The sequence below is a fragment of the Pelobates fuscus genome, chromosome 3 (assembly GCF_036172605.1).
Source record: "Pelobates fuscus isolate aPelFus1 chromosome 3, aPelFus1.pri, whole genome shotgun sequence".
In the NCBI taxonomy this organism is placed as follows: Eukaryota; Metazoa; Chordata; class Amphibia; order Anura; family Pelobatidae; genus Pelobates; species Pelobates fuscus.
In genome coordinates, this window is record NC_086319.1 from 374,279,368 (window position 1) to 374,303,797 (window position 24,430).

The 24,430-nt window shown below is 39.5% G+C and overlaps 1 protein-coding gene across 1 annotated transcript in view; it reads left to right on the forward strand.

Moving 5' to 3' along the window:
- COL5A3 (collagen type V alpha 3 chain) overlaps positions 1 to 24,430 on the forward strand; it is a 219,690-nt gene that overhangs the window by 186,935 nt on the left and 8,325 nt on the right. The window contains exons 49-62 of the mRNA XM_063449460.1: positions 9,502 to 9,555; positions 9,834 to 9,941; positions 11,084 to 11,137; positions 11,246 to 11,299; positions 12,024 to 12,077; positions 12,160 to 12,213; positions 12,352 to 12,459; positions 19,899 to 19,952; positions 20,897 to 20,950; positions 21,280 to 21,387; positions 21,698 to 21,751; positions 22,635 to 22,670; positions 23,048 to 23,101; positions 23,938 to 24,184. Of these exons, the coding sequence (XP_063305530.1) occupies positions 9,502 to 9,555; positions 9,834 to 9,941; positions 11,084 to 11,137; positions 11,246 to 11,299; positions 12,024 to 12,077; positions 12,160 to 12,213; positions 12,352 to 12,459; positions 19,899 to 19,952; positions 20,897 to 20,950; positions 21,280 to 21,387; positions 21,698 to 21,751; positions 22,635 to 22,670; positions 23,048 to 23,101; positions 23,938 to 24,184 (1,093 nt within the window). The remainder of the gene's footprint in view (positions 1 to 9,501; positions 9,556 to 9,833; positions 9,942 to 11,083; positions 11,138 to 11,245; positions 11,300 to 12,023; positions 12,078 to 12,159; positions 12,214 to 12,351; positions 12,460 to 19,898; positions 19,953 to 20,896; positions 20,951 to 21,279; positions 21,388 to 21,697; positions 21,752 to 22,634; positions 22,671 to 23,047; positions 23,102 to 23,937; positions 24,185 to 24,430) is intronic.

Below are 24,430 nucleotides of genomic sequence, written 5' to 3' on the forward strand. Positions count from 1 at the left end.
AATAAGAGATAACTTAAAGGGATATACCCGGTATAGCAACGAGGAAAGGAACATCTGCTAAAACTGACAAAAGGAATACTCATCAATAGTTAACCCTAGCGGAGTATAAAGTCTAAACTGGAAGTCCAGCACACATGCCTGCAAAAAAAGATAAAGTCCAAAACATGGAGAAAAAGAAGGCAACAATAGGCACATTTTATTCACCTAAAGTGCCTAGTACAGACTTAGAGAGGCAACGAAAGTCCCTACCGTTAGAAAACGCTCAGCTCTCCGCCCTTCAAATATCAAACATATCAGAGGACGACTCACCACATCTGTCAAAAAACTCGCAGGGTTTGACACAACAACTGCTAACTCAAATGTTGGACAATTTATATAAAAAGATTCAAACGGATATTGAAAACAACTCTAAACATGTCAGAGCAGAAATTGCTACTCTCTCAGAAAAATTTACTAACCAGGCAATTATATTACAAAAAATCCAAGAGGAATACGAACAAATTAAAACATCGAATATACAGTTAGAAAAGAGACTGCAGGACACTGAGAAGAAGCTGACTGACTTAGAAGATCGCTCCAGGAGAAACAACGTAAGAGTCAGAGGTATACCGGAATCAATCTCACAAGAAGAATTATATTTGCACTTGATTAGTCTATTCTCCAAAATACTACCTAGACAGACGCTGGGCCCCGAGACCTTTGAAAGATTCCATAGACTGGCTAGACCTAATGGAACTGATAAATCCTATCCAAGAGATGTCATGATTTGTTTCTCGAGTTTTTGGATGAAAAACCAAATAATGCAGAAGATACGGAACGGGATCCTCGACACGGAAGAATGGAGACACTTAAAAGTTTATCAGGACCTATCCCAGAAGACAAGACAAGCAAGAAGAACCTTTTCTGAAGAAACGGTTATCCTCAGGAATAAGGACATAAGATACAAATGGCTGTTCCCGACGGCAATTATGGTCTTCTTCAAGGATAAACCATATACTTTTAGAGACAACATGGCACTAAAACAGAAGATGACAAGTTTGGAACTTATCCCTTAGTCAAACCAAACTCTCCCCTCTCGTTTTTTTTTTTTTCTTCTCTTTCTCTTGACACTAGAAGAAAAGGTGTTAAAAGGTCTTAGGCACGGCACAGGTGTCACCCACTCATGTATATAATGCATATAAATATAGAAGACTATATAACTATAGATTTACATACAGCACATATAGAGTAATAAAGATAGATTTGTATATACACTCACGTAAGGGAATATGAGCATAAAGTATAAGTCACACTTATCGATACACCATAAAATGTATATGTATAGAAAGGAATGAATGAAGTGAGTCTCACAATTGACACAAGTTAATGATGATTTGTATATAGAGTAATATAAGGGAAAATGAGTATAAAGCATAAGCCACACCTATGGATACACTATAAAATGTATATGTATAGAAAGGAACAAATGAAGTGAGTCTCACAACTGATACAAGCTCACAATTATATAAAAGGAGGAGAAGGGAGATCATAGATCAAGATAAGAGCTAGGGAAAGGAGTATTAGAAGACAAAATAGGAAGATAGAATTGCTCGAGATAATATAAAAATCAATAGAAGGGGGATGTAGTGGATAGATTCCGTGCAGGATAAAACGAAAGAATACAGCTATGCCTTTAGAAATAGGCCTGATAAAAAGAAAGGGAAAGGGAAATGAAACGGAGAAGGTAGAAAAGGGAAGGAGAAGGGAAGGGGAAGGAAGGAAGAAGATAAAAGAGAAAAGAAAGGGGGAAAAGAAGGGCAGAACAATATGAAGGTTAGAGGGATCATAATAAAGAACAAAAGGCCCACTTTCCTGGTCCAGGGTCCTGCGACGGCAGCAGGGTTAAATATGAAGACTACACAGAGTACTTCATATTATGGTTTGAATGAGGTATTAGAAAGTTGGAGCTCCACTAGGGGGTCCAAATACATAGGACCGACCGGTGGAAGTATGAATGGGTTTGAGTGTCGGATACTACGTGAGGGGAGGATAGAGGGGCGGAGGGTGTGGGGTGAGCTGCGGTAGTATGTCATTAAACATACTAACTATTAACGCAAGGGGCTTAAATTCAGGTCAGAAAAGAGGACATTTGTATAAATTACTGATTGACAGTAAAACAGATATTGGTTTCGTCCAAGAAACTCACTGGTCTAACTTAATGCCCAAACTATGGAACTATAAAAAATTCCCAGTGGTTCACAGATCTAACTTGGTGGGAAAGGGCAAGAAAAGAGGGGTGGCAATTTTTTTTTCAGGTAGTTTAAAATACGAGCTGATCCATGAGGAGACCGATCCGGGTGGTAGGTTCCTTATAGTGATTGTTCGTATTAATGATATTTTGTATACTCTGGTAAACGTCTATGCTCCAAACCAATCCCCATATAGGTTTTTGGGAAATTTGATGCAAAAGATTGACCGCGTGTCGTCTGGTAGCTTAATCATAGGGGGGGACTTTAACTGCACCATAGATGATAAAATAGACAGGAATAGAAGCAAGTCCGCTTACATAGATGGTAAGCAAAGAACAGGCTTATCAAAGATGCAGACTATTATGGCAAAAACCTGTTTATATGATGCCTGGAGAACGTCTAATCCAGAAGCAAGAGATTACACGTTTTTTTCAAATGTTCACCAGACATATACCAGAATTGATTATTATTTGGTAAAACCTGAAATTTTGGAGCGAGTTAAGAAAGTGTCAATTGGACCTATAACATGGTCCGACCATGCCCCTGTAAGTTTAGTCATAAAAAACAACCCTGAATATAAATTTAGAGATAAATGGAGACTTAATGAAAATCTATTAAAATCAGAATTTAGTGTAGACGCATTACGCACTCAATCTAGAGAATTCTTTGAAAGTAACGATACAGGGGACGTCTCCAATGCCATGCTATGGTGTACTTTTAAATCATATATTAGAGGATGCCTCATAAAAATGGGAGCTACTATAAAAAAAAAGAAAGGAAAAGAGCTCAATGAGCTTTATATCGAGCTGGCAAAACAAGAACGCCTACATAAACTCACCATAGATCATAAAATCTTGGAGGTCATCAAAGAGATTAGGGGAAAAATATTAATTAGAACTCAAGAAAGGATTGACAAAGCTATGTTAACTCTAAAACAGAGATGGTACTACGGAAATAATAAAATAGGGAAAAGTCTTTCAAATAAATTAAAAAAATAAAAATAAACTTCAATCTATAAACTATATAACTGTTGGAAGTAAAAAAATGATCTCTCCAACTCAAATTGCTAAAGCATTCGAAGACTACTATAAAAATTTATATAATATAAAATTTAACGAGCCATCCGAGGGTGAAACAAAACAGTTTTTGGATAAATTGAGTTTACCAACTATATCAAGGGAGAAATTAAGCCAACTAAACGCCCCTTTTTCTATTCAGGAGATTAGCAATACCATTAAAGCTTTAACAGCAGGTAAAGCACCAGGCCCAGATGGCTTTTCTTTAATCTTCTATAAAAAACTAAGCGATATAATCTCTCCATATATATTAAGAACATTTGAAGATCTTGCTAACCATAAAGCCATCCCAACGGAATTACTCCAGGCCACTATAATACCAATCCCTAAGTCAGATAAGGACCCTACGTATACTTCAAATTACAGACCAATTTCTCTTATTAATCTAGATATCAAGATATACTCTAGAATTCTGGCCGACAGATTAAAACAAATTATACCCAATATTGTACATATAGATCAGAGTGGATTTGTAGAGGGCAGGGGCACATCTGATAATATTAGGAAACTACTGAATGTCCTATACCATGCAGATCAAAGCTTGTCTCCCTTTGCGGTGGTTACCCTCGATGCCGAGAAGGCTTTCGATCGGGTCAACTGGAAGTACATGGAAGAAGTACTGGGGGCCTTCGGCATCGAGGGTTTCTTTAAGGAGAGCACAATGGCGCTATATAAGGATCCTCAAGCAAAAGTATCAGGATATATGTTTCAATCAAACTGGTTCCCTATTAGAAATGGGACGCGACAGGGGTCACAGATCTAACTTGGTGGGAAAGGGCAAGAAAAGAGGGGTGGCAATTTTTTTTTCAGGTAGTTTAAAATACGAGCTGATCCATGAGGAGACCGATCCGGGTGGTAGGTTCCTTATAGTGATTGTTCGTATTAATGATATTTTGTATACTCTGGTAAACGTCTATGCTCCAAACCAATCCCCATATAGGTTTTTGGGAAATTTGATGCAAAAGATTGACCGCGTGTCGTCTGGTAGCTTAATCATAGGGGGGGACTTTAACTGCACCATAGATGATAAAATAGACAGGAATAGAAGCAAGTCCGCTTACATAGATGGTAAGCAAAGAACAGGCTTATCAAAGATGCAGACTATTATGGCAAAAACCTGTTTATATGATGCCTGGAGAACGTCTAATCCAGAAGCAAGAGATTACACGTTTTTTTCAAATGTTCACCAGACATATACCAGAATTGATTATTATTTGGTAAAACCTGAAATTTTGGAGCGAGTTAAGAAAGTGTCAATTGGACCTATAACATGGTCCGACCATGCCCCTGTAAGTTTAGTCATAAAAAACAACCCTGAATATAAATTTAGAGATAAATGGAGACTTAATGAAAATCTATTAAAATCAGAATTTAGTGTAGACGCATTACGCACTCAATCTAGAGAATTCTTTGAAAGTAACGATACAGGGGACGTCTCCAATGCCATGCTATGGTGTACTTTTAAATCATATATTAGAGGATGCCTCATAAAAATGGGAGCTACTATAAAAAAAAAGAAAGGAAAAGAGCTCAATGAGCTTTATATCGAGCTGGCAAAACAAGAACGCCTACATAAACTCACCATAGATCATAAAATCTTGGAGGTCATCAAAGAGATTAGGGGAAAAATATTAATTAGAACTCAAGAAAGGATTGACAAAGCTATGTTAACTCTAAAACAGAGATGGTACTACGGAAATAATAAAATAGGGAAAAGTCTTTCAAATAAATTAAAAAAATAAAAATAAACTTCAATCTATAAACTATATAACTGTTGGAAGTAAAAAAATGATCTCTCCAACTCAAATTGCTAAAGCATTCGAAGACTACTATAAAAATTTATATAATATAAAATTTAACGAGCCATCCGAGGGTGAAACAAAACAGTTTTTGGATAAATTGAGTTTACCAACTATATCAAGGGAGAAATTAAGCCAACTAAACGCCCCTTTTTCTATTCAGGAGATTAGCAATACCATTAAAGCTTTAACAGCAGGTAAAGCACCAGGCCCAGATGGCTTTTCTTTAATCTTCTATAAAAAACTAAGCGATATAATCTCTCCATATATATTAAGAACATTTGAAGATCTTGCTAACCATAAAGCCATCCCAACGGAATTACTCCAGGCCACTATAATACCAATCCCTAAGTCAGATAAGGACCCTACGTATACTTCAAATTACAGACCAATTTCTCTTATTAATCTAGATATCAAGATATACTCTAGAATTCTGGCCGACAGATTAAAACAAATTATACCCAATATTGTACATATAGATCAGAGTGGATTTGTAGAGGGCAGGGGCACATCTGATAATATTAGGAAACTACTGAATGTCCTATACCATGCAGATCAAAGCTTGTCTCCCTTTGCGGTGGTTACCCTCGATGCCGAGAAGGCTTTCGATCGGGTCAACTGGAAGTACATGGAAGAAGTACTGGGGGCCTTCGGCATCGAGGGTTTCTTTAAGGAGAGCACAATGGCGCTATATAAGGATCCTCAAGCAAAAGTATCAGGATATATGTTTCAATCAAACTGGTTCCCTATTAGAAATGGGACGCGACAGGGGTGCCCTTTGGCACCCCTGTTATATATCCTGTCCATACAACCGTTGGCAGCCGCGATCAGACAGAATGAAGACATCAGCGGGTTAAAGGTGAATAAGATTGAGAACAAAATTGCACTATATGCAGATGATGTCCTACTGACCCTGGCAGATCCTATTAGATCTATCCCAGCCGTATTTCGGCTTATCAATGAATTTGGTATACACTCGGGCTATAAAATAAATATAAAGAAAACACAGATTCTGTTAAAAGGCCTGAGCGGACCAGGTTTAGATAGACTTTAAAAAGATTTTAAATGCGACTGGGAAGCAAGTAATATAAAATACTTAGGGGTAAAACTTTCTCTAGATTACAGAGAAATTGGAGAACTCAATTACACTGATATTTCCACCTACTTCAGGAACACCTTAAAAAACTGGCAGGGATTGGAACTCTCTTGGTTGGGTAGGATTGAAGCAGTAAACTTTTATCTCCTTCCTAAGTTGACATATTTATTTAGTAATCTCCCGTTGAGGGTGACATACCAGACGATACGCGGTCTTCAAAGGCAACTATCAAATTATATTTGGCAAGATAGGAGACCTAGAGTCTCACTGGAAATACTACAGAGAGACTGGAAAGAAGGGGGGATCCGTTTCCCAGATATACAGAAACTATATATGAATAACATGGTGGCACACCTAATTAAGTGTGACAACTATACAACGGCTAGACCAAACTGGTTAGACATAGAAAAATCAGATCTTGGTGGTATGGAACCTTTATCACTTTGGTGGTGCGACAGTGAACTTCTAAAAAATATAAGACCTAGCAACCCAATGAACAACACAATGATCTATACCGTTAAGCACTTGAAAAAGAAATATGGAACAAAACATATATCATTAAACGCCCCACTAACAATCCTAAAATTTTATATAAAGGATATAAATATACAAGAATGGGAAAACGGTGGAGTAGAAAGAATAGCGGAACTTTTAAATAATAATAAAATGCTGCCATTCCCAACACTACAATCTAAATATAATCTCCCAGCGAAGGAAATTTTTAATTATTTAAGAATAAAATCCTTTACTATGGGGAAAGATTTTTCGGAAAGTTCTCTAATGGATCAATTTGTAGCATCTCATTATAAAAAAAAAATCGCTTCCAGATATAATCAATTCGCAAGAAGCCAAAGACAAATAGACAAAGCGCCAGCAATGTATAAATGGGAGCAAGAACTTGATTTTTCATCCTCAGTGGAGGATTGGTTGTTGGGTCTACAAGCAGTAAAAAGATATATACATGGGGTGAACATACAGGAAGTCTACTTTAAACTAGTATACCGTTGGTACCTGGTCCCTATTCGCCTTCATAGATTTCAACCCACACTCCTACCAGATTGTTGGAGATGTGGTAGGGAGTTGGGCACATTCTCCCACATCTGGTGGGACTGTGAGGAGCTGAAACCAGTGAAATCAATCGTAGTGGAACTGGCAGACTTTATGTTTGACGTTCGGATTGAGATCACGCCTCAAATGTTCTTGTTCCACTTAGACCTTCCAAAAAGCAATACAAAAGTAAAAATCCTTTGGATTCACATCTGTATGGCAATAAAAATAGTTATGGCCAGAAATTGGAGACAAATGGGCGGGTTAAACTGGCAGGAGATATGTATACAAATGGAATACCAACGCAACATGGAAGCTGGGATAGCCAAGATATCCAGAGAAAAATATAACGAAGTCTGGGCCCCTTGGGTTAGATTTATCAATCACAATATAACCCCCCCCCCCCCCCCCACAGAGATAGCTATCCGTAGATGAGAGAATGGGTAGTAGGTATGGTTAAGGTTAAGGTGATATGTATGACATGTTTGTATGATTGCAAGGATGTAAGATGTAAGATACAGCAGTATACTGTCTAATGAAGATGCTTACTAATGCACGGCTTGACTGGTACTTATAATTATTATTTATTGTACTGCTACTGGAAAATAATTTCTTGTACCGTGTTTAAAAACTATACAGTTGTAAGCTGTGTCTTCACTTGAATGAACCTGTTTTATAAAAAATGAAAATAAAGATTTATATATATATAAAAAAATAAACAATAAACCAGATATATCCAGATATCTAAAAAGGAAGAAACAAAAGCTACATAAGGTAATAGCGTCAGGTATCACAAAACCTGCTTATCATAGATTGCACTCACAGAAACTTGGATATGGATAAGCCCATCAGGTGAAAATCAGCGTGGAGATCTCACTGCATAGGAGGGATACGTGTCCTCTCAGGCGTGGCATGATTCTCTGCTTATAATGGAGAAGGGGAAAACAAGATAGTGCAGATTGTATATGTAAAATATTAAATTTATTCAAATTGCACTTACAATCACCGCTTAAAAATCAGCATATCTGCGCATCCGGCAGATCCTGGGCATGTGGATCACTTCAGAAGCTGGTAGATACAGGAGCAGCAATAATAATCAAGTCAATTAAAATAAAAGTCCCAAGACAAATAAATACGGAATCTTTGATCCAAATGCAGACTTGCAACAATTTACATGGGCATATCTTATTTTTAAGTTAAGTTTGAAGGTCTTATGCCTGAAAATAATTCACGCTTAAGCTGTTAATTGACTAGTATTTTTCACAGCAAGTCGGACTAGCGAATCTCATGGACGTTTAGAGAAATGCACACAAAAGTAATTTTTTTTTTTTCCTTACACCAGTTTTCTCTCACACTGGTAAATCAACTTGAATCTATCATTTTTTTGTGTTTAAAAAAACATTAATAGGTATGGGGACTTAAGCAAGTGTGCATAGTAGCATATTAATTTGCAGCATATGTATAGTGGTGCAGTGCCTTCAAAAATGAAGCATAACTCTATTACAAAAATTAATTAATATGGGCCTTGATTTAATAAGCTTTCCAAATGATTCAGTACTGTTAGAAAAACGTATCCACAATAATCACTGTGAACTCTAATGGTAACTTCTGTAGTGAAATAATTTGTAAAGTTTTTAGAACAGTAGTAAATCACTTGAAAAGCTTGTTAAATCGAGGTTAGATAATCAATTTACACTGCATCTTTTCTGTGATATCCTGCGTAAGTGTAACATCCAACATTATAATATTTAATGTTAGCATCCGTACAAGAGATAGAACATTGTAAGTCCATACCAAATATTCCAATTAAATGCTATCCTCCTCATTTTCACCTTGAGAAAGACCGTGTGGACGAATCCAGTTGGTTCCAGTGCTATCTACTGTAGAATATTTACTTTGGACTTCTTGGTAAAGACTTGTGATCTTAAAACTCATGTTGGTCTGTTAATATGTATAATTATGATGCTGGATGTTGCATTTGCGCAGGAACTTATGTTTGTATTATATCATATATTTATAATGTACATCAATTTATATTTTATGATGGAAAGGTTGTATAGCATATCCAGATTCAGATATTAGATGTACATGTGGATTCAGATAATGCAATGCATGTTCTGGATGTTTGTAGAAAAAAGGAAAACACGCAGTCAGATTATCAAGTGTTTGTATTCCAGCAAGAAAATATAGGAAGTGACCTCGACAATGTTTGTACATTTTACTGTTTATGTTTCATTTTATTTTTCTCTCTACAGGGAGAGGCAGGAGAGGGTGGAGATCCTGGTCAGCCTGGAGAACCAGGACCACCTGTAAGTATTCAGTCAGAAAAATTATAACCAAAGAACCGAATGTCCACAAGTGGCGTTTATTTGTGGAAGAGATCGCAATTATTATAATGTATTGAAAAGAATTTGGAAAACCAGTAAAGATACAACACATACAAAATTTGCATAGGCATAACATGCCATGATAGTGGTTAAAATTGGGTAAAAAGTAGATAAATATAGGGAATAAATATGACATTTTGTAAAAGTAGGAACAAGCAACCAAGGTCCTAAGCTACTTTTTCCACGCTGATTTCTTGCAGGGTGCCAAGGGTGATCTTGGTGAAAAAGGGGAATCTGGACCTTCTGGTGCTGCTGGAACTCCTGGGAAGAAAGGGCGTGCCGGGGAAGATGGTCCTAAAGGAAACCTGGTGAGAACCACCATAATAAAATATTCTTCATGCTCTTAATTCTCCATCCAGCCAAAGTTACCTAGGCTTATCTAGGTTGTGTCACAATGAGAATCTGCTCTGGGGAATCCTACAAGAGAATTAATGTAATGGAGCACTTGTACCCAGAGAGGTACCTCCACAGTAGATTCTCCCAGGTCCCATAGTGAAGCAAGGATTATAACTCCCGCATACCCAAGCATCAGCCGAGACTTCGAAAATAACTGGTTTATTCAGCCAAAAGCACACACATTTATACACAGATCCCCAGCATGGGGTCTTTATTCAGGAACACTTAAGCCCGCCCAGGTGTCTCTGTGTTTGAGAGATAATTAAGTTGATAACCGGTAAACTAATTATCCCCCGGACACAGAGAGCCAAACACAGAAAATACCCTGAAAACACCCATTCAACATTATGTTTCCCCACATATCATGTATCATTTTAAACAGGAGATCAGAGCACCTATTCTGGGAAAATAGCACTCTGATCCATGCATAATTGGCTGAACACCACTTAGTCTAGGCCAAAAAGAGTTCCACGCGGTCGTGGTTAAATCCTGGGTGATTTGTCGGTTACCATATAGCCGTGAAAAATGCGAGTTCTCTGATGGTTTCAGGGAGTGATTGTTCACTTCCCTGGACACAAACTTCCCTCCAAAAAGTGCTCTTCTGAGTTGCAGGAAAAATGGAGGTCCAAGTTGACCAGAAAAAATCTGCAACACGTGGCCGGGCCAGAGTTCCAGAGTGGTTGTAGGTTTGTCCCTCTCATAGCGTCTGGGCACTAGCTCTCAGTGAATAAGAAAAAGTGAAGGCAACTGGATAGGGAGGAGCTCAGTAGATCATAGTCTTTTAGGAGTTAGTTCATCACAATTAATATCTCAGACACATTTCTACTTGCTCTTATGTACAATACCAAATAATATAGTAAAATGTATAAAGCATTAATAATGTACAAACATACTTATTGTTTGATAATTTTAGAAGGTGATTATTATGCATCTTCAAATATAATTTCCCTAAAATGTCTAGAAGTGAACCTTATTCAGTCTTCATCACTAATTAGAATACCTTATGGACTTTGGAAGTCCTATGTTTTTAAATAAATCTTTGTTTTTATTATAGGGTCCAATTGGATTTCCTGGAGACCATGGGCCACGAGGAGAACCTGGGATACCGGTAATTTTCACATTTTACTAAGCAACATTTTAGACAGCATATTATTATGCCTTGGGCCTGGACACTACTAATGAGCACATTAATAATCTATAATGGCCTTGTGTTTAGGGCATTGATGGGGCATTTGGTCCGAAGGGTGATGCTGGAGAAAGTGGGAATCCGGTGAGTATGAACAACAAATGCAATACGACTTCTTTTCACCAACTGCAAACACACTAATTAAAAGACATTGAACCCAAGTATAAGCAGACCCACTTACAGCATCAATAGATATGTGATACTTATTTTTCACCTATACTGTCACATAGACTGATAATATGACCTGATCTAATAAATAATCAAATAGTCCACCCCATTAAACTAATACTACATTAATAGAGTGTATTGTCAATATTTACCCACAAGTGACTCACAATTCAAAATGTGTAAAACAGTAGGTGATCTTTTATTTTTAGTATATGGTCCATACCTGCTAACCTGTCCCTTTACAATGCTATTATTGAAGTTGGATTCTCTAGTAAGGAGATGAGATGTAGCAAGATACTAACTTAAATTTAATAGATTTTGTTATACCAACATTGGCAGTGAAAAGTAAATTAGGAAGAAGGTTAATTTTACCTTAAAGAGAACCGCAGGATCAGCGTTACGGGAATAATCGTTCTTTAGGAAAAGGAAAAGATGTTACCTTATTTGTCTTTAGGCATTTAACGAATGCTTTTTACTGTGATATTTGAGCTGGGCCAGCTCTTTTATGTTCTATTTAGGGGTTATACAAAGACAGTATCTATGGATTACATGATCATCATAAGCCATTCATAAAAGGGAATATCAGCAATGCAATGTTAGTGTCTCACTCAGCGTATCTCTCTCTCTCTCTTGCTTACAGGGTCCAACGGGACCACAAGGGGAACCTGGGCCAAATGGTGCGCCAGGAAGGAGGGTTAGTAACCTGCAATACATGTGCATATATGCCACTGTTTACCTTATTCTATATTAAATATATATATATATTTTTTTACTAGGGCCCACTTGGACTAGCAGGCAAAGAGGGGAGGCAGGGGGAGAAAGGCAACAAGGTACTGTTTTCTGTACAAGTTGTCTGCAAGTGCACTGTAAAATACCTGGCACTGTTTGATTTGGTAATGAGTTAAATCACATGTGCCATCTTCAGGACGCTGCACTGATACAGTTAACAAATGCTTTAAATTTTGCAGGGAGAATCTGGAACAGAAGGATTTCCTGGGAAGACAGGGCCAGTGGGGCCACAGGGATCACCAGGAAAATCTGGATCAGAAGGTCTCAGGGGTATCCCAGGACCTGCTGTGAGTGATTATTGTGTTTTGGGAATCTGAAATCCTAATGGGTCTCTGCATTCAGTATCTGGGTAGAGAGACACAAGGCAATATCACTAGGTTCTTCTTTTCTTTTAATAGTATGTGTTTTGTGAATGTTTTTATTTTATTAGCAATAGTAGCAGTAGTATTTTTTTGTTTCCTGAATGGTATTTTCTTCTTATAGAATAGCTGCATAAATTAGATGAAGACGTTTGGTTTGCAATTTAAACCGCAGATCTATAGTATACCAATGCCTCAGAATCTTTTGACATTGGATTTCCTGTGGTTTAGCTTGTCAAAGTTACCCTGAATTTCCCTTGACCAAGTCATAGTTATTTGACTACTCCAGTTCTCCATATGTTCTCAAAGCCTGGTCACCCAAAGGATCATAAATACATCACTGTTATTTCTTACCTCTCTTTCCTTTCAATTAGTTTTTGTGTGTTGGGTATGGCATACAGTAAATGTACCATAAGGAAGTGTTGAAGGGCTAGAGAAAACAGGTGAGGACAAAATGTGTTATGTGAGAAACGGGTTGAATAGTGTAGATAGAAGTTCATCGATAAGTTGACAAAGTGGCACTGTCTGTTTTGTGGGTTTTTTTTTAAATAGAAAGGTACAATTTTTCTGAAAGAAAAGACTGTACTCTAGTCTACCCTATCTCATGTAAGTGCCATTCTTTGGCAAAATATAGCAAGGGGAAAACTCCAAGCATTGTATGCCATCAACTCTTGCCATTCTTCTGTCATGCTCAAGGCATGAGTTATGTAGAACTCCACAGTCTGGTAGGAGACAAATTTTCATTACATATGAAACCATCAGGAGTAAGCACAGAACTTAATAGAAACATAGCAGCATCAAGGGGATAGAGGTTTTTTACCTGGTCTATCTATTTTTGGACGCCACCATTGTAGCAGGAATGTCACCTAGCAAAAATGCAAAGACTCCTCAAGATACATTACAACTGAAGTGGAAGTGTGACTTGTGGAGTTCCAAAGATGTGAAGTTTTTAAAGATTTTTTTTTTTACAAAGATTGACAAAGGCTGCTTATGAGGAGATAGCTTTAATAGGAGGAATATAACGTTTCTTCTGGTCGTTGCTGGACACTTAAGTCCAATAAATTTGCCTATTTATAACTTGGAGTGCCTGGATCCTTATTTTTTTTTTATTATTATTTTTTTTTAATACTAGCTACATTTAGAGGCTTGGTGCTGGACTCTGGACTTGGTTCGGGGGCACCAAAGTTTATGGATTTAGAAGAGGGCAGTTCCTGATTTGCTTTTTCACGTATAGGTGATATCATAAGAATTAAACAGGTCCATGCTTCTCGAAAAGATTTGGGGATTGGGGGAGTGATTTAACAGGCTTAACCTCTTGAGAGTCAGATAGGTTAGCAATGTTATTACATTGGCTGCCCTATCAATGCAATTTATTTTAACGCAACAGTTTTCTTTAGGATTTAAATAAATAAATTAAGCTAGTTTGTGATGCCCTAGAGATACATGTTCCCACGGTATATGAGAAGAGAATATTCAATGCCATTTTTATCTATAGTAACATGCCCTGAAAGGCATTATACAAATTTACAGTGATGCTAATTGTTTTTGCATTATGTTTTTCATCAGTCTTTTATATGTTGCATGATCTTATCATTTTTTTTAATTACACTGTTTTAGTTCTAAAAGTATATGACCATAAATTGAAGGAACAGTAACATATGGACTTATACTTAGCTTATATCCTCCTGGGAACCAAGGAAAAAAATTGTGCTGCTATGCCATCTATTTTTGATGAAAAGGAAGATGAAGTTTTCAACATCCCAGCCTATCACATGACGTATCACTGGAAAGCCCAGGATGTCGTCTTTACAATACAACAGGGATTTATAGAGTAACTCAAAATAATAAAAGGAGATGCATGTGAACAAAATGTCCAGTACAGAGGACACAAGTTAATGGGCTGAGTCTCAGGAGGATATAAAAGTGCATACATAAATCTGCCGATACGGACTAATATTGTCCGTGGCCATAGTCCACAACCGTGAGGATGTATCTCTTCCCCAACTTACTAGGGCAAGCCAAGGGTCCCACAATATCTATTGTGACCCTCTGGAAGGGAATCCCCACTATGGGCATAGACTGGAGTGGTGCCTTCTCCTCTCCCTTCCCTTTGCTGATCCACTGGTAAGCATCGAAGGAGCTACAAAACTGAGTAACAGTCTATGAGATGCCTGGCCAGTAGAAAATCTTAGTCAGCCAGGGCCTTACTGATTCCCAATAGGCCTGCCAGAGGGACCTCATGGACCAAGGTCATCAGCTGGGTTTGGCAGTAAGAAGGTCGCTGGTGAAGTGGCTGAGTAGTAGCTGTGGCTGAAGGGGTTACGCAGTTCTTTGCTTTAGCACCTTGAGCCCAGGTTAAGACCTGGACGAAGTAGCTCTCCATGGGCCCCAGGTCGTTCCCCAATAACACATCCACAGGAAGGCCTGGCAACACTCCCACCTCCCTGTATCCACAGCAAGCCCCCCAGTCCAGTACACACGGGCCATACAAATGGTAAGTCGCCCTCCGCCAGCAACGGCAATCACTTTGGGTTGGGGCAATCGCGGGACACTCGCAACAAATGAGGCTTATCCATAGTCAAGAATGCCCTGGTGTCCTGCAGTCCTTCTGAAGGGATGCCATTTACCAGCTGGCGGCGGCGGCTGAGGTAATCTCTGGGCCACTGTGCGGTCAGTACCGGTGTCACTCCCAGGACAGTCCTGGTACTGGTCCACCTTCGCTTCCTCTGCTGTCCCAACATATTTCTCAGGACACCACTCTCCTACCATCTGGAGCTGGGTGATTAGGACCACCGGCCTGGGAGGGACAGTCTCTTACAAAATGCCCCTGGCACTGGCACCCACAACAGACAGGCCAGTGTTTTGCTCCAGGACTCTTTAAATCCCCAGTGGCCCCGTTGCTCCCATTCTGGGACGGTGACCCTGGCATTGGCCTCCGACCGGGAACACCACTGGGGTACATAGCCCTGTCTGGCTGTGGGACATTCCTGGATTCCACAGTTTGAGCAGGGGCTGCTACCACCATCCGCTGCGTTGGCACAAACACAGGTGATGTCGGATTCTGTCCCGGAAGAGCAATGCTGGTGACTCCTCCACGAGTCTCATGGAGGTGCGGGGCTAACTTTGCAGCTGCAGCGGCTGTAGTGGGCTTCTGGACCTGGGTCCACTGTTGCACCTCCGTTGGCAAGAGGTGGTATAATTGCTCCAGCAGCACAATCTGCATACAGTCCTCCCGGGAGTGCCCCTTACTCCCGGTCCACCATCCCTCAAGGGCATGTGTCAACCTCCAGACACACTCTGGGTAGGTGCCTTCTGGAGAAAAGAAAATGTTACTTGCGCTTTCTCCTTAATCCCTATGTATATTTAGACAAATGGAGGTCATTTAGTTGCTCCAATGGCCATTGGAGGGAATGCCCGCCTGCCAACGTCAAGGCAGACCCCCCTAAGCGGGTCCTAACACTTACCCTTCACCTTGCTTCCTTGAGCTTCTGGCAAAGATATCTCTAATGAGACAGAAAGGGGTATTTTTTATATACACCCCTATACTTATTAACTCTTAATAGGGAACATATGGGATGGGCAGCAGCATTGTAACCAGGCTGTGTGATACAAAGTAAATACAAATACAAAAAGAGAAGTCCTGCGCTTAGTCCCAATACTGCTGGGCCAGCAGCAACGACTACAATACACATCAGCCCCAATATATAGTAAAAACCACAGAAAAGAAAATGTTACTTGCGCTTTCTCCTTAATCCCTATGCATATTTAGACAAATGGAGGTCATTTAGTTGCTCCAATGGCCATTGGAGGGAATGCCCGCCTGCCAACGTCAAGGCAGACCCCCCTAAGCGGGTCCTAACACTGACCCTTCACCTGGCTTCCTTGAGCTTCTGGCAAAGATATCTCTAATGAGACAGAAAGGGGTATTTTTTATATACACCCCTATACTTATTAACCCTTAATAGGTGCCTTCTGGAGTCGGCTGGATGTCCCGGAACTTTACCCTGTACGACTCTGGGGTGACAGAGTATCTGTCCAGCACAGCTCGCTTCACGACCTGGCAGTCCGCCCATTTCTCTCTTGGAATCGCTCTGCAGGCCTCCAGGCTTGTCCTGTCAGTCTCCCATCCAGTACCCACACCCAGTCATCTGTCGGCCAACGATTGAGCTCACAGTGCCGCTCAAAGTCCTGCAGGAACCCATCTATATCATTCTTATTATAATCAAACATTGAAAAGCTTTGCCACATTAAAGTCTCTTTTTGTCACAATAAAGGAATTCAGTTACATTTGTAAATGTTTTAGAACATTCCCATCTTTTTTCTTATTCCCATTTTTATTCTAACAGCCGTATGATATGTACATTTTTTGGCATCAATACAGGCTACCATTAGTTCATTCTTATGCGTTTTTTTTTTTACCCAGCAAAATGATCTGAATGAGAGCTGTGTAATAGTTGGCTGAAAACATAAAGCATCCAATGAGATACAACTTTGATTTTTGGATATAAAAATAAGTGAGGGGGTGTTGAGCACCAGGTTTTGTATACCACAGAAGTACTAGCAGGACCAGTAGAAGACATATCTTCATGGTCCAGTTAAGACAAGGCAGAGGCAGAGAGCTAAGAGAGAAGCACCCAGATTCAGGATAAAATGTCTGCATTAAATTTTTTTTCACCCCTCACAAATACATAGTAGGGATATGCAAACATAATAATAACAACAATTTAAATATCATATCTATTTCCATTTTGCAACTATGGGAACCTCCAGGTTTCTTCCTTCTTGTATATGTGCAGGAAGGAGCTGATTTGGGGGGAACATCCCATAATGTAGACAGGAATTCAGTGACTAAGCCCTAGCTGGGTAAGGAATGATTGTTTCTAGGTGCCATCCCATGCTCGGAGAAAAAGGGCTTCACATAGTGGCTTCACATATGGCTGTAAGCAATTCCATGTCCATCTTGGAATGTAGGCAGGTCCATTTAGTGTTCAGATACATAACACAGGCAGGTGAATGCACGACATGGACCTGGTTAGATCAATAAAAGGGTATCTTCTTTCCAACTTTTCTTACTTTACGCAAACTGGGTGGCCAGTATTTTGTTAAATGCAAACATAATTCTGCAATAAATCCTAACTGGGTGTGTAGCAATCATCATACTAAAGGAATGTCTCTCTAATGCAATTAGATTTTGACATCATGGTCAATAATTACCAATAATAATAATAATATGGTAACAGTGAAAGGAAAAACAAGAAGCTCGGAAAGATGACCTAACATCCCTGAGGATTACTGATAATCTAAAAAACATGTGGAGATAATCTAGGAAGTGCCATATGTCACGAATGACAAGCCTACGAATTTGAGAAGTACCATATATCATGAACCGCAAGCCTGGGATTTATAGTTTCCACTCCCATATTAATTCCATATTTATAACCCTTTGTCAACATGTAACAAGATCATTTAGGATTCTTTATCTAAAAAAGAAAAACACAAGTTCTCATGGACTACAACACTGCGTCACTTGTAACCCTCCTGGTCTCAAGCACAGACACTTTTACTCATGGCTGGCATCAACATATGATGTCATACCCTGGCAGTGCAGACAGAAGAAATTGGCACTAATGCATCTTCTCATCTGCCAGACCACAGTACAAAGATGAAAATAGGTTTAGGGCAGACAGCTTTGGTCCGTAGATTGATAAGTGATTAAGAAACCGGGGGTTTATTAAACCTAGTATAATGTGTGCGTTATACCAGATAAAGTGTTAAAACATCTTGAAACAGGAAAACATTTTGAAATAATTTTTAAAGAATACGGACCATTTCCATATTCTATTATTTAAATTGTTGTCACTTGCCTGCGTTAAGGTGGTATGAGGATGTTAATGTAGTAGTGAGATATCAAATATGCACCGGATGGTAATGTAAAACCTTTGTCCTGATTAGTGATTATGTCTTTGTGTTTCCATCTCTCCTGTCTGACAATTCAATCTCCCAATCCTCACATCTACTCATTAGTTCTGCTGTTTTCTCGTTTTGCTGCTATATTGCCTACCTGGTGGTTTTGTCTACCAGCCCCTTTCATTCGTGGTTACTGAATCATTATATGTCTAATCTTTTGTTGAGTGGTTCTGCCTCACTCTCTTTGTCTCTCCTACCCTTTGGTCCTATGTGTACCTACATGCCTTTATATATTTCTCTCTTCTAATCCCAATTTATCACTGGCAGTGGTTCCCTTTTATAATGATCTTTTCTCCTTCACTACATTCCTGTGCCCCTTCCAAGCACCCTGGTGGTTCTGTCATTGTTTTCTTTACCTCCGCATCCAACCAGTTAAGTTACTGAACTGGATGTGCTGTCCATGTGTTTCAGTATATTTTATTGTAGATGAGAAAATGTATCTAAACATTTACATGCCCTATTGTCCAGCAGGACTGTCCAGTTTTGACACCAATGTTATATATCTGGTGTTCCACTGAGCAAATGATTCTAAAGTAGAAAACAAAATGCAAAATACAATTTGGAGTGCCTTGTAGATTGGTTTAACTGACTGAAAACTCATATGCCAGCACCAAGTGTGAACATAACCTCCATCAGCCATGTACCAGTGTCCTGGATTGGAACATCTCAAAGCTTTAACACAATGTGTATACTAGTCTGAACTGATTACAGCTCATTGTTCATTCTCAGTCATTGCTTAATTTTTCCTAAAAGTCTTTCCTTACCTTTCCACCTATTCATTTTTTCCCTGCTGAGATGTAGCTTGTTAGTCCATACTGCAACATCCTGTGAGTGTATGTGCCTTGTGAGGTCATCATAAAGTATTAGAGTTAAATATTTCTGTCATAGAGCTCCTTTTGGTGCATTGTGAGGTCACCACCAGCATTAAAGAAACACTCCATGCACCATAACCACTGCAGCTTGCTTATTGTATATGGTGCTAGGAGTTCCCTGACGCCCCTCCTATTGTAAGTAGTCATATAATTTTTGAACAGTTGACTTCTTGCCTGGGGACCACTAGGCACCGCTCCCTGCCTTTAGTGTTTGGAGTGTTCGTTTAAAGCAGGCTTCCCCAAACTCCAGCCTTACAGATGTTGCTTAACTACAACTCCCATGATTCTCAGCCTATCTATTTCAATGGTAAAAAATCATGGGATTTGTAGTTCATCAACATCTGTAGGGCCAGAGTTTGGGGAAGCCTGATTTAAAGGATTATGTTTCCAGGTTGCCACATTTTAAGTTTTTAATATTATAGTTGGTACTCATATACATGGTAGTTGGTAGTTTGTACACATATACATAAACAGACAGATGGATGAGATGATTTATTTAACTATTCAAACTGAATCTTCTTCTTTCAGGGTGAACCTGGGTTGCTAGGACCACCAGGGCAAACTGGACCACCTGGGCCAATGGTAAGTTGTAGTAATACTTAGACATTCTAACACCATCAACCGAGGCTGGCAGAGTGAGTGGGGTGATGGTTAATGAATACAAATAAGATACATTTATATATCACTTCCTCATAGGCTTCGTACATATTTTAGTGCTTCATCTATATGATAAATTAAAAAAGATTGGGTCAACTGCAAGAAGGTAGCTGGAAGAATCAATTCATAAACTCTCCAGCATAGCCGGTTAATGATGTTGTACTTTCTTTATTGAGGTTCTTTATTGAGGTCCTCCAGAGTGTAATTAATAAAACCAAATGGCATTCATTTATCACTATTTGCAGCAAATAGTTACAGGGTTATTCTGACTTGACTTTCACCCCTCGGCTTTACATTCTAACATTAGGATTACAAGCATGTATTGCTAATGTCAAAGTGTTTCCCTATCAATATATATTGTCCCCATTTCTTAACAAGAAAAACAAATAAGTGGAAGCTTGCTCTACCTTCCCTCCCTGTGTGCACTCCCTCCTTACTACCTCCATAGCTAGACTCCATTTAAAAAAAAAAAAAACTCCCTCCCATCTCCCTTCCCTCTCGCCTCTGAGCCTGGGAAAGGTTCCAATTCTCTATGATTTAACTGAGAAGGTGCGAGGATGACAGCGAACCGAAGAGTGAAGATCAGCGCCGGGAGCTTTGCCCATTGATGGATTATAGGTAAGTTTTAAAGACTTTTTTAAAGGTGGGACCTGGCCAGGGATGACCCAACAGGGCATAGTAAGTTTAAAAACAGTTGTGCTATAAGAGGTTACAGTATTTGTTCTGGTGCTTATAGGGTCCTTTTTAGGGGATTGACCAATGTTACTGTAGTATTATTCCATTACATGAAGTACCCCACAATTTTTCTTTCGACTCGTAATAAGTATTATTCATCATCTAAAAATAAATATTTTATGTTATCTCATTAGGGTCCAAACGGATTACCCGGCCTTAAAGGAGACCCAGGATATAAGGGGGATAAGGTAAGATAGACTCCGTCCTGGGCTTAATACTTGGCCTGTGATTAGATTAATTGGTAAACAAGGTATGGATTTGATTCATATATTGATGCAAAAGATATAGAGCTAGAGCAGACTTATAAGGCTATTGCTCCACAATCTTCAGCGATAGTGAGCGTTTAGATATTTAGGGTACTGGCACAGTTGTCCATATAAATGATTTAAGTATCGATTGCTCAAATTAAAGTATGGATAGGTTAAATTAAAAGGAGGTAAGTGGTTGTTTTCTGTCAACTGAATTTTCTTTGGGTTCCTCTTATAAACTGTGGGTATTCTCATCTCTTTCCTGCTAGGGCCATGCTGGTTTAATCGGGTTGATAGGACCACCAGGAGAAATGGGAGAAAAGGGAGACAAAGGACCGCCTGGAAACCAGGGAGTGACAGGCCCCAAGGGAGACTCAGTAAGTACTGCATAATGTTGGCAACTATATCTACTAATATATATAGCTATCATACCTGATGATGTCATATAGATGCAATACACTGACAGCAATATTTTACATAATCATGAACTAATGTAATAAGTGACATATTTTTATTTTGTGTGTGAAATGGCCCTTATTACTGTGAGTAACAAAGTAATCCAATGATTGTGACATGTTTAATGACTAAGGATTCATCCTGGGGAGGAGGACACTGAACTAATGAGTGGTATGTCAGATGTCAGTTGTATGTACTATAAAAATAAAATTAATCTGTTTTTCCTTTAAGGGTCCAGTAGGATTAGCAGGACCAAATGGACCACCAGGACCATCTGGACTTTCGGTAATATATCCAAAAATCTCTCTTGTATTGATTGTAGGTGTCAATGCGCACCGTGAGAGTTAGGCGCGCCACACTTACTCACCATGTGCTCCTTGGCGTCCTGTGAGTGAGGGATGATCCCGGCTCCCTCCTCGGCCATCGGCTGAGTTCCATGTTGTTTGGCAGGATGCTGGAAGTGTAAGGCGCACCACACCTACTTCTGGTCCACTGGCCCCTGCAGCCACTCCACGGGGTTTGCAGCATGCAGCAGAAGGAAGGCGAGCCCTTTGGTCTCATACCTGCAGTGTCCCCCACACTGCCCCATGGTCCCCCTAGGCTAGGGTGTTAGAATCATGGGGGATCCATGGTAACTTATTCAGAGGAAGTGTCAAGAACAATCTGTTGGACCTGCACTAGAGGGTCCTCCTGATTGCATAGGCCCTTTTAGGAGGGTCCCTACTTTCTTTTTCCCTATTTAAAGGATCATTATAGGCACCCAGACCACTTCAGCTCAATGAGGTGGTCTGGGTGCCAGGTCCCTCTAGTTTTAACCCTCCAGCTGAAAACATAGCAGTCGGGACCTGATGTCGGCAGGGGGAGGAGAGATCACCAGCACCAAGGGAGCCCAGCGCTGAATTAAGGTAAGTGGCTGAAGTTTCAGCCCAGCAGGAGGGGGACCCTGAGGGAGGGGGGGACCTAATAACCCTATAGTGCCAGGAAAATGGGTTTGTTTTCCTGGCACTGTAGTGCTCATTTAAGCACAGACCAACCTGGGTTTTGTGCTCAGTTGTTCTTTGCCTTCTTTGTAAAAAGAGGTATTGGTGCTGTTTCACAGAAGAGAGCAGCATGGTTTTGAGGTGTATATGAAATGTTTTACTTAATGAATTTGTGATTTGTTTTATAGGGTTCTGTGGGACAGAAGGGATCCAAAGGAAATCCAGTAAGTTGTATTGCACAGATGCACAGGACATATGCTTAGATTACACAGGCCTGCATCACAAATCCACAAATTACACCGGCCCTGTATCACAAAAATCACTTTCTTCTTCTTTTGACTATGCTTACCATGCACATTCCCTTGATTTTGTACAATAATTACATATATTGACTATTACTAAATCAAATTCTAAGCATAACCAGTGTAAGTGTGCAGGAAGGGACCCTGTATGCTCCAACATTTATGAATAGTGATTACTCATTGTGAATGTCTTTTGGCAGTCTTTGAATAATGACTTCTGATTTGCTTACAAAAACGACATCACTGGAACATTGAGGTACCGTGCTCTAAACCATCATTTTCATTGTTTCCTTTTTCAGGGCCCTATTGGAATGAGAGGTGATACAGGACCAGCTGGGCCTCCAGGACCTCCAGTACGTTCTCTCGCAATCTTACCTATTGCTTATTTTGCAGCTGACATACCTAGGCAAACATGCCTAGATCCACAAGACTGTCAACACATTCACTACACTGCCAACTAATTTATTATTGTATAGTTATAATTTAGGTGTTCCCCAAAGGAACTGGTGAGATAGCTAGCTGATCATGGTCCATTTGCAGAATTTCTAGTACCTGCTAAATCTGCAGGTTTGATACCCAGCATGATTATCTAATGAGCACCATAGTAATAGGTAGTAATAGCATAATGTCCACCTAGCACATGAAATTAGGAAAGGTTACTAAGTGTGTGTTAGCTGAACTCCTGGCTTACAAGTACTGCCTTGTGTATGGAATCCTGGCTCTAAGGACATATTGGTATTCCAAAATAAATGGAAGAAAGTCAATTCCTTGTGTAAAATATTACATTACCAATAAGACATGTTCCTGTTAATAGTTTGTTAAGTAAGGGGAGACTTGGCAAGATAAAGCTACAAATAACACAGAATTAAGACAGAATGGGTAGTCATGTAGATTGAGGAGAGAAAGCGAGCTGTATGAGAGTAGCTCTTGGCATATGTAGGAAAAGTCGATATATATGTAGGGGATGGTTTTATGTTATTTAAAGATGAGTGACCTCACCATTGCTTACATATTTTATAACGTCAACACTAACAACTCATAGATATCCTCTGATAACTATATTTTGCTTTATTTTATTTTTTCTTTTTTTTGCATCATGTGATGATAATGTGTTATACACCATGTGTCTGGCCTCCCAATTTATGCAGTGTTTTCCTGAGACTTGTGTTTTCTATAATCTACTGTACAGGGACTTCCCTCACGGATGATAGACCCATTCCCCTATGAGTCAACAAGGAAGAGAAGGAGGCAGTCTGAGGAGATGCAAGCTGACCAAGACCTCACTGATTATATGGCTGATGGAATGGAAGAAGTATATGCCACACTTGGTTCCCTCAAAGTCGAAGTAGAGCAGATGAGGTGGCCTGTAGGATCCAAAGACAGCCCAGGAAGGACATGTAAAGAGCTCCAAATGTGTCATCCTGATTATAAAGATGGTAAGAGAAGTATTGTGCATGACGGTGGTACATAGAGATAGTTTATATGTAGTAATAGAATGAGTTATATGGAGAGGTTATATGGAGTAAAATGAGTTATAGAAAGAGGTTATATGGAGTAATAGGAGGAGTTATATGGAGAGGTTATATGGAGTAATAGGAGGAGTTATAGAGAGAGGTTATATGGAGTAATATAAGGAGTTATAGAGAGAGGTTATATGGAGTAATAGGAGGAGTTATAGAGAG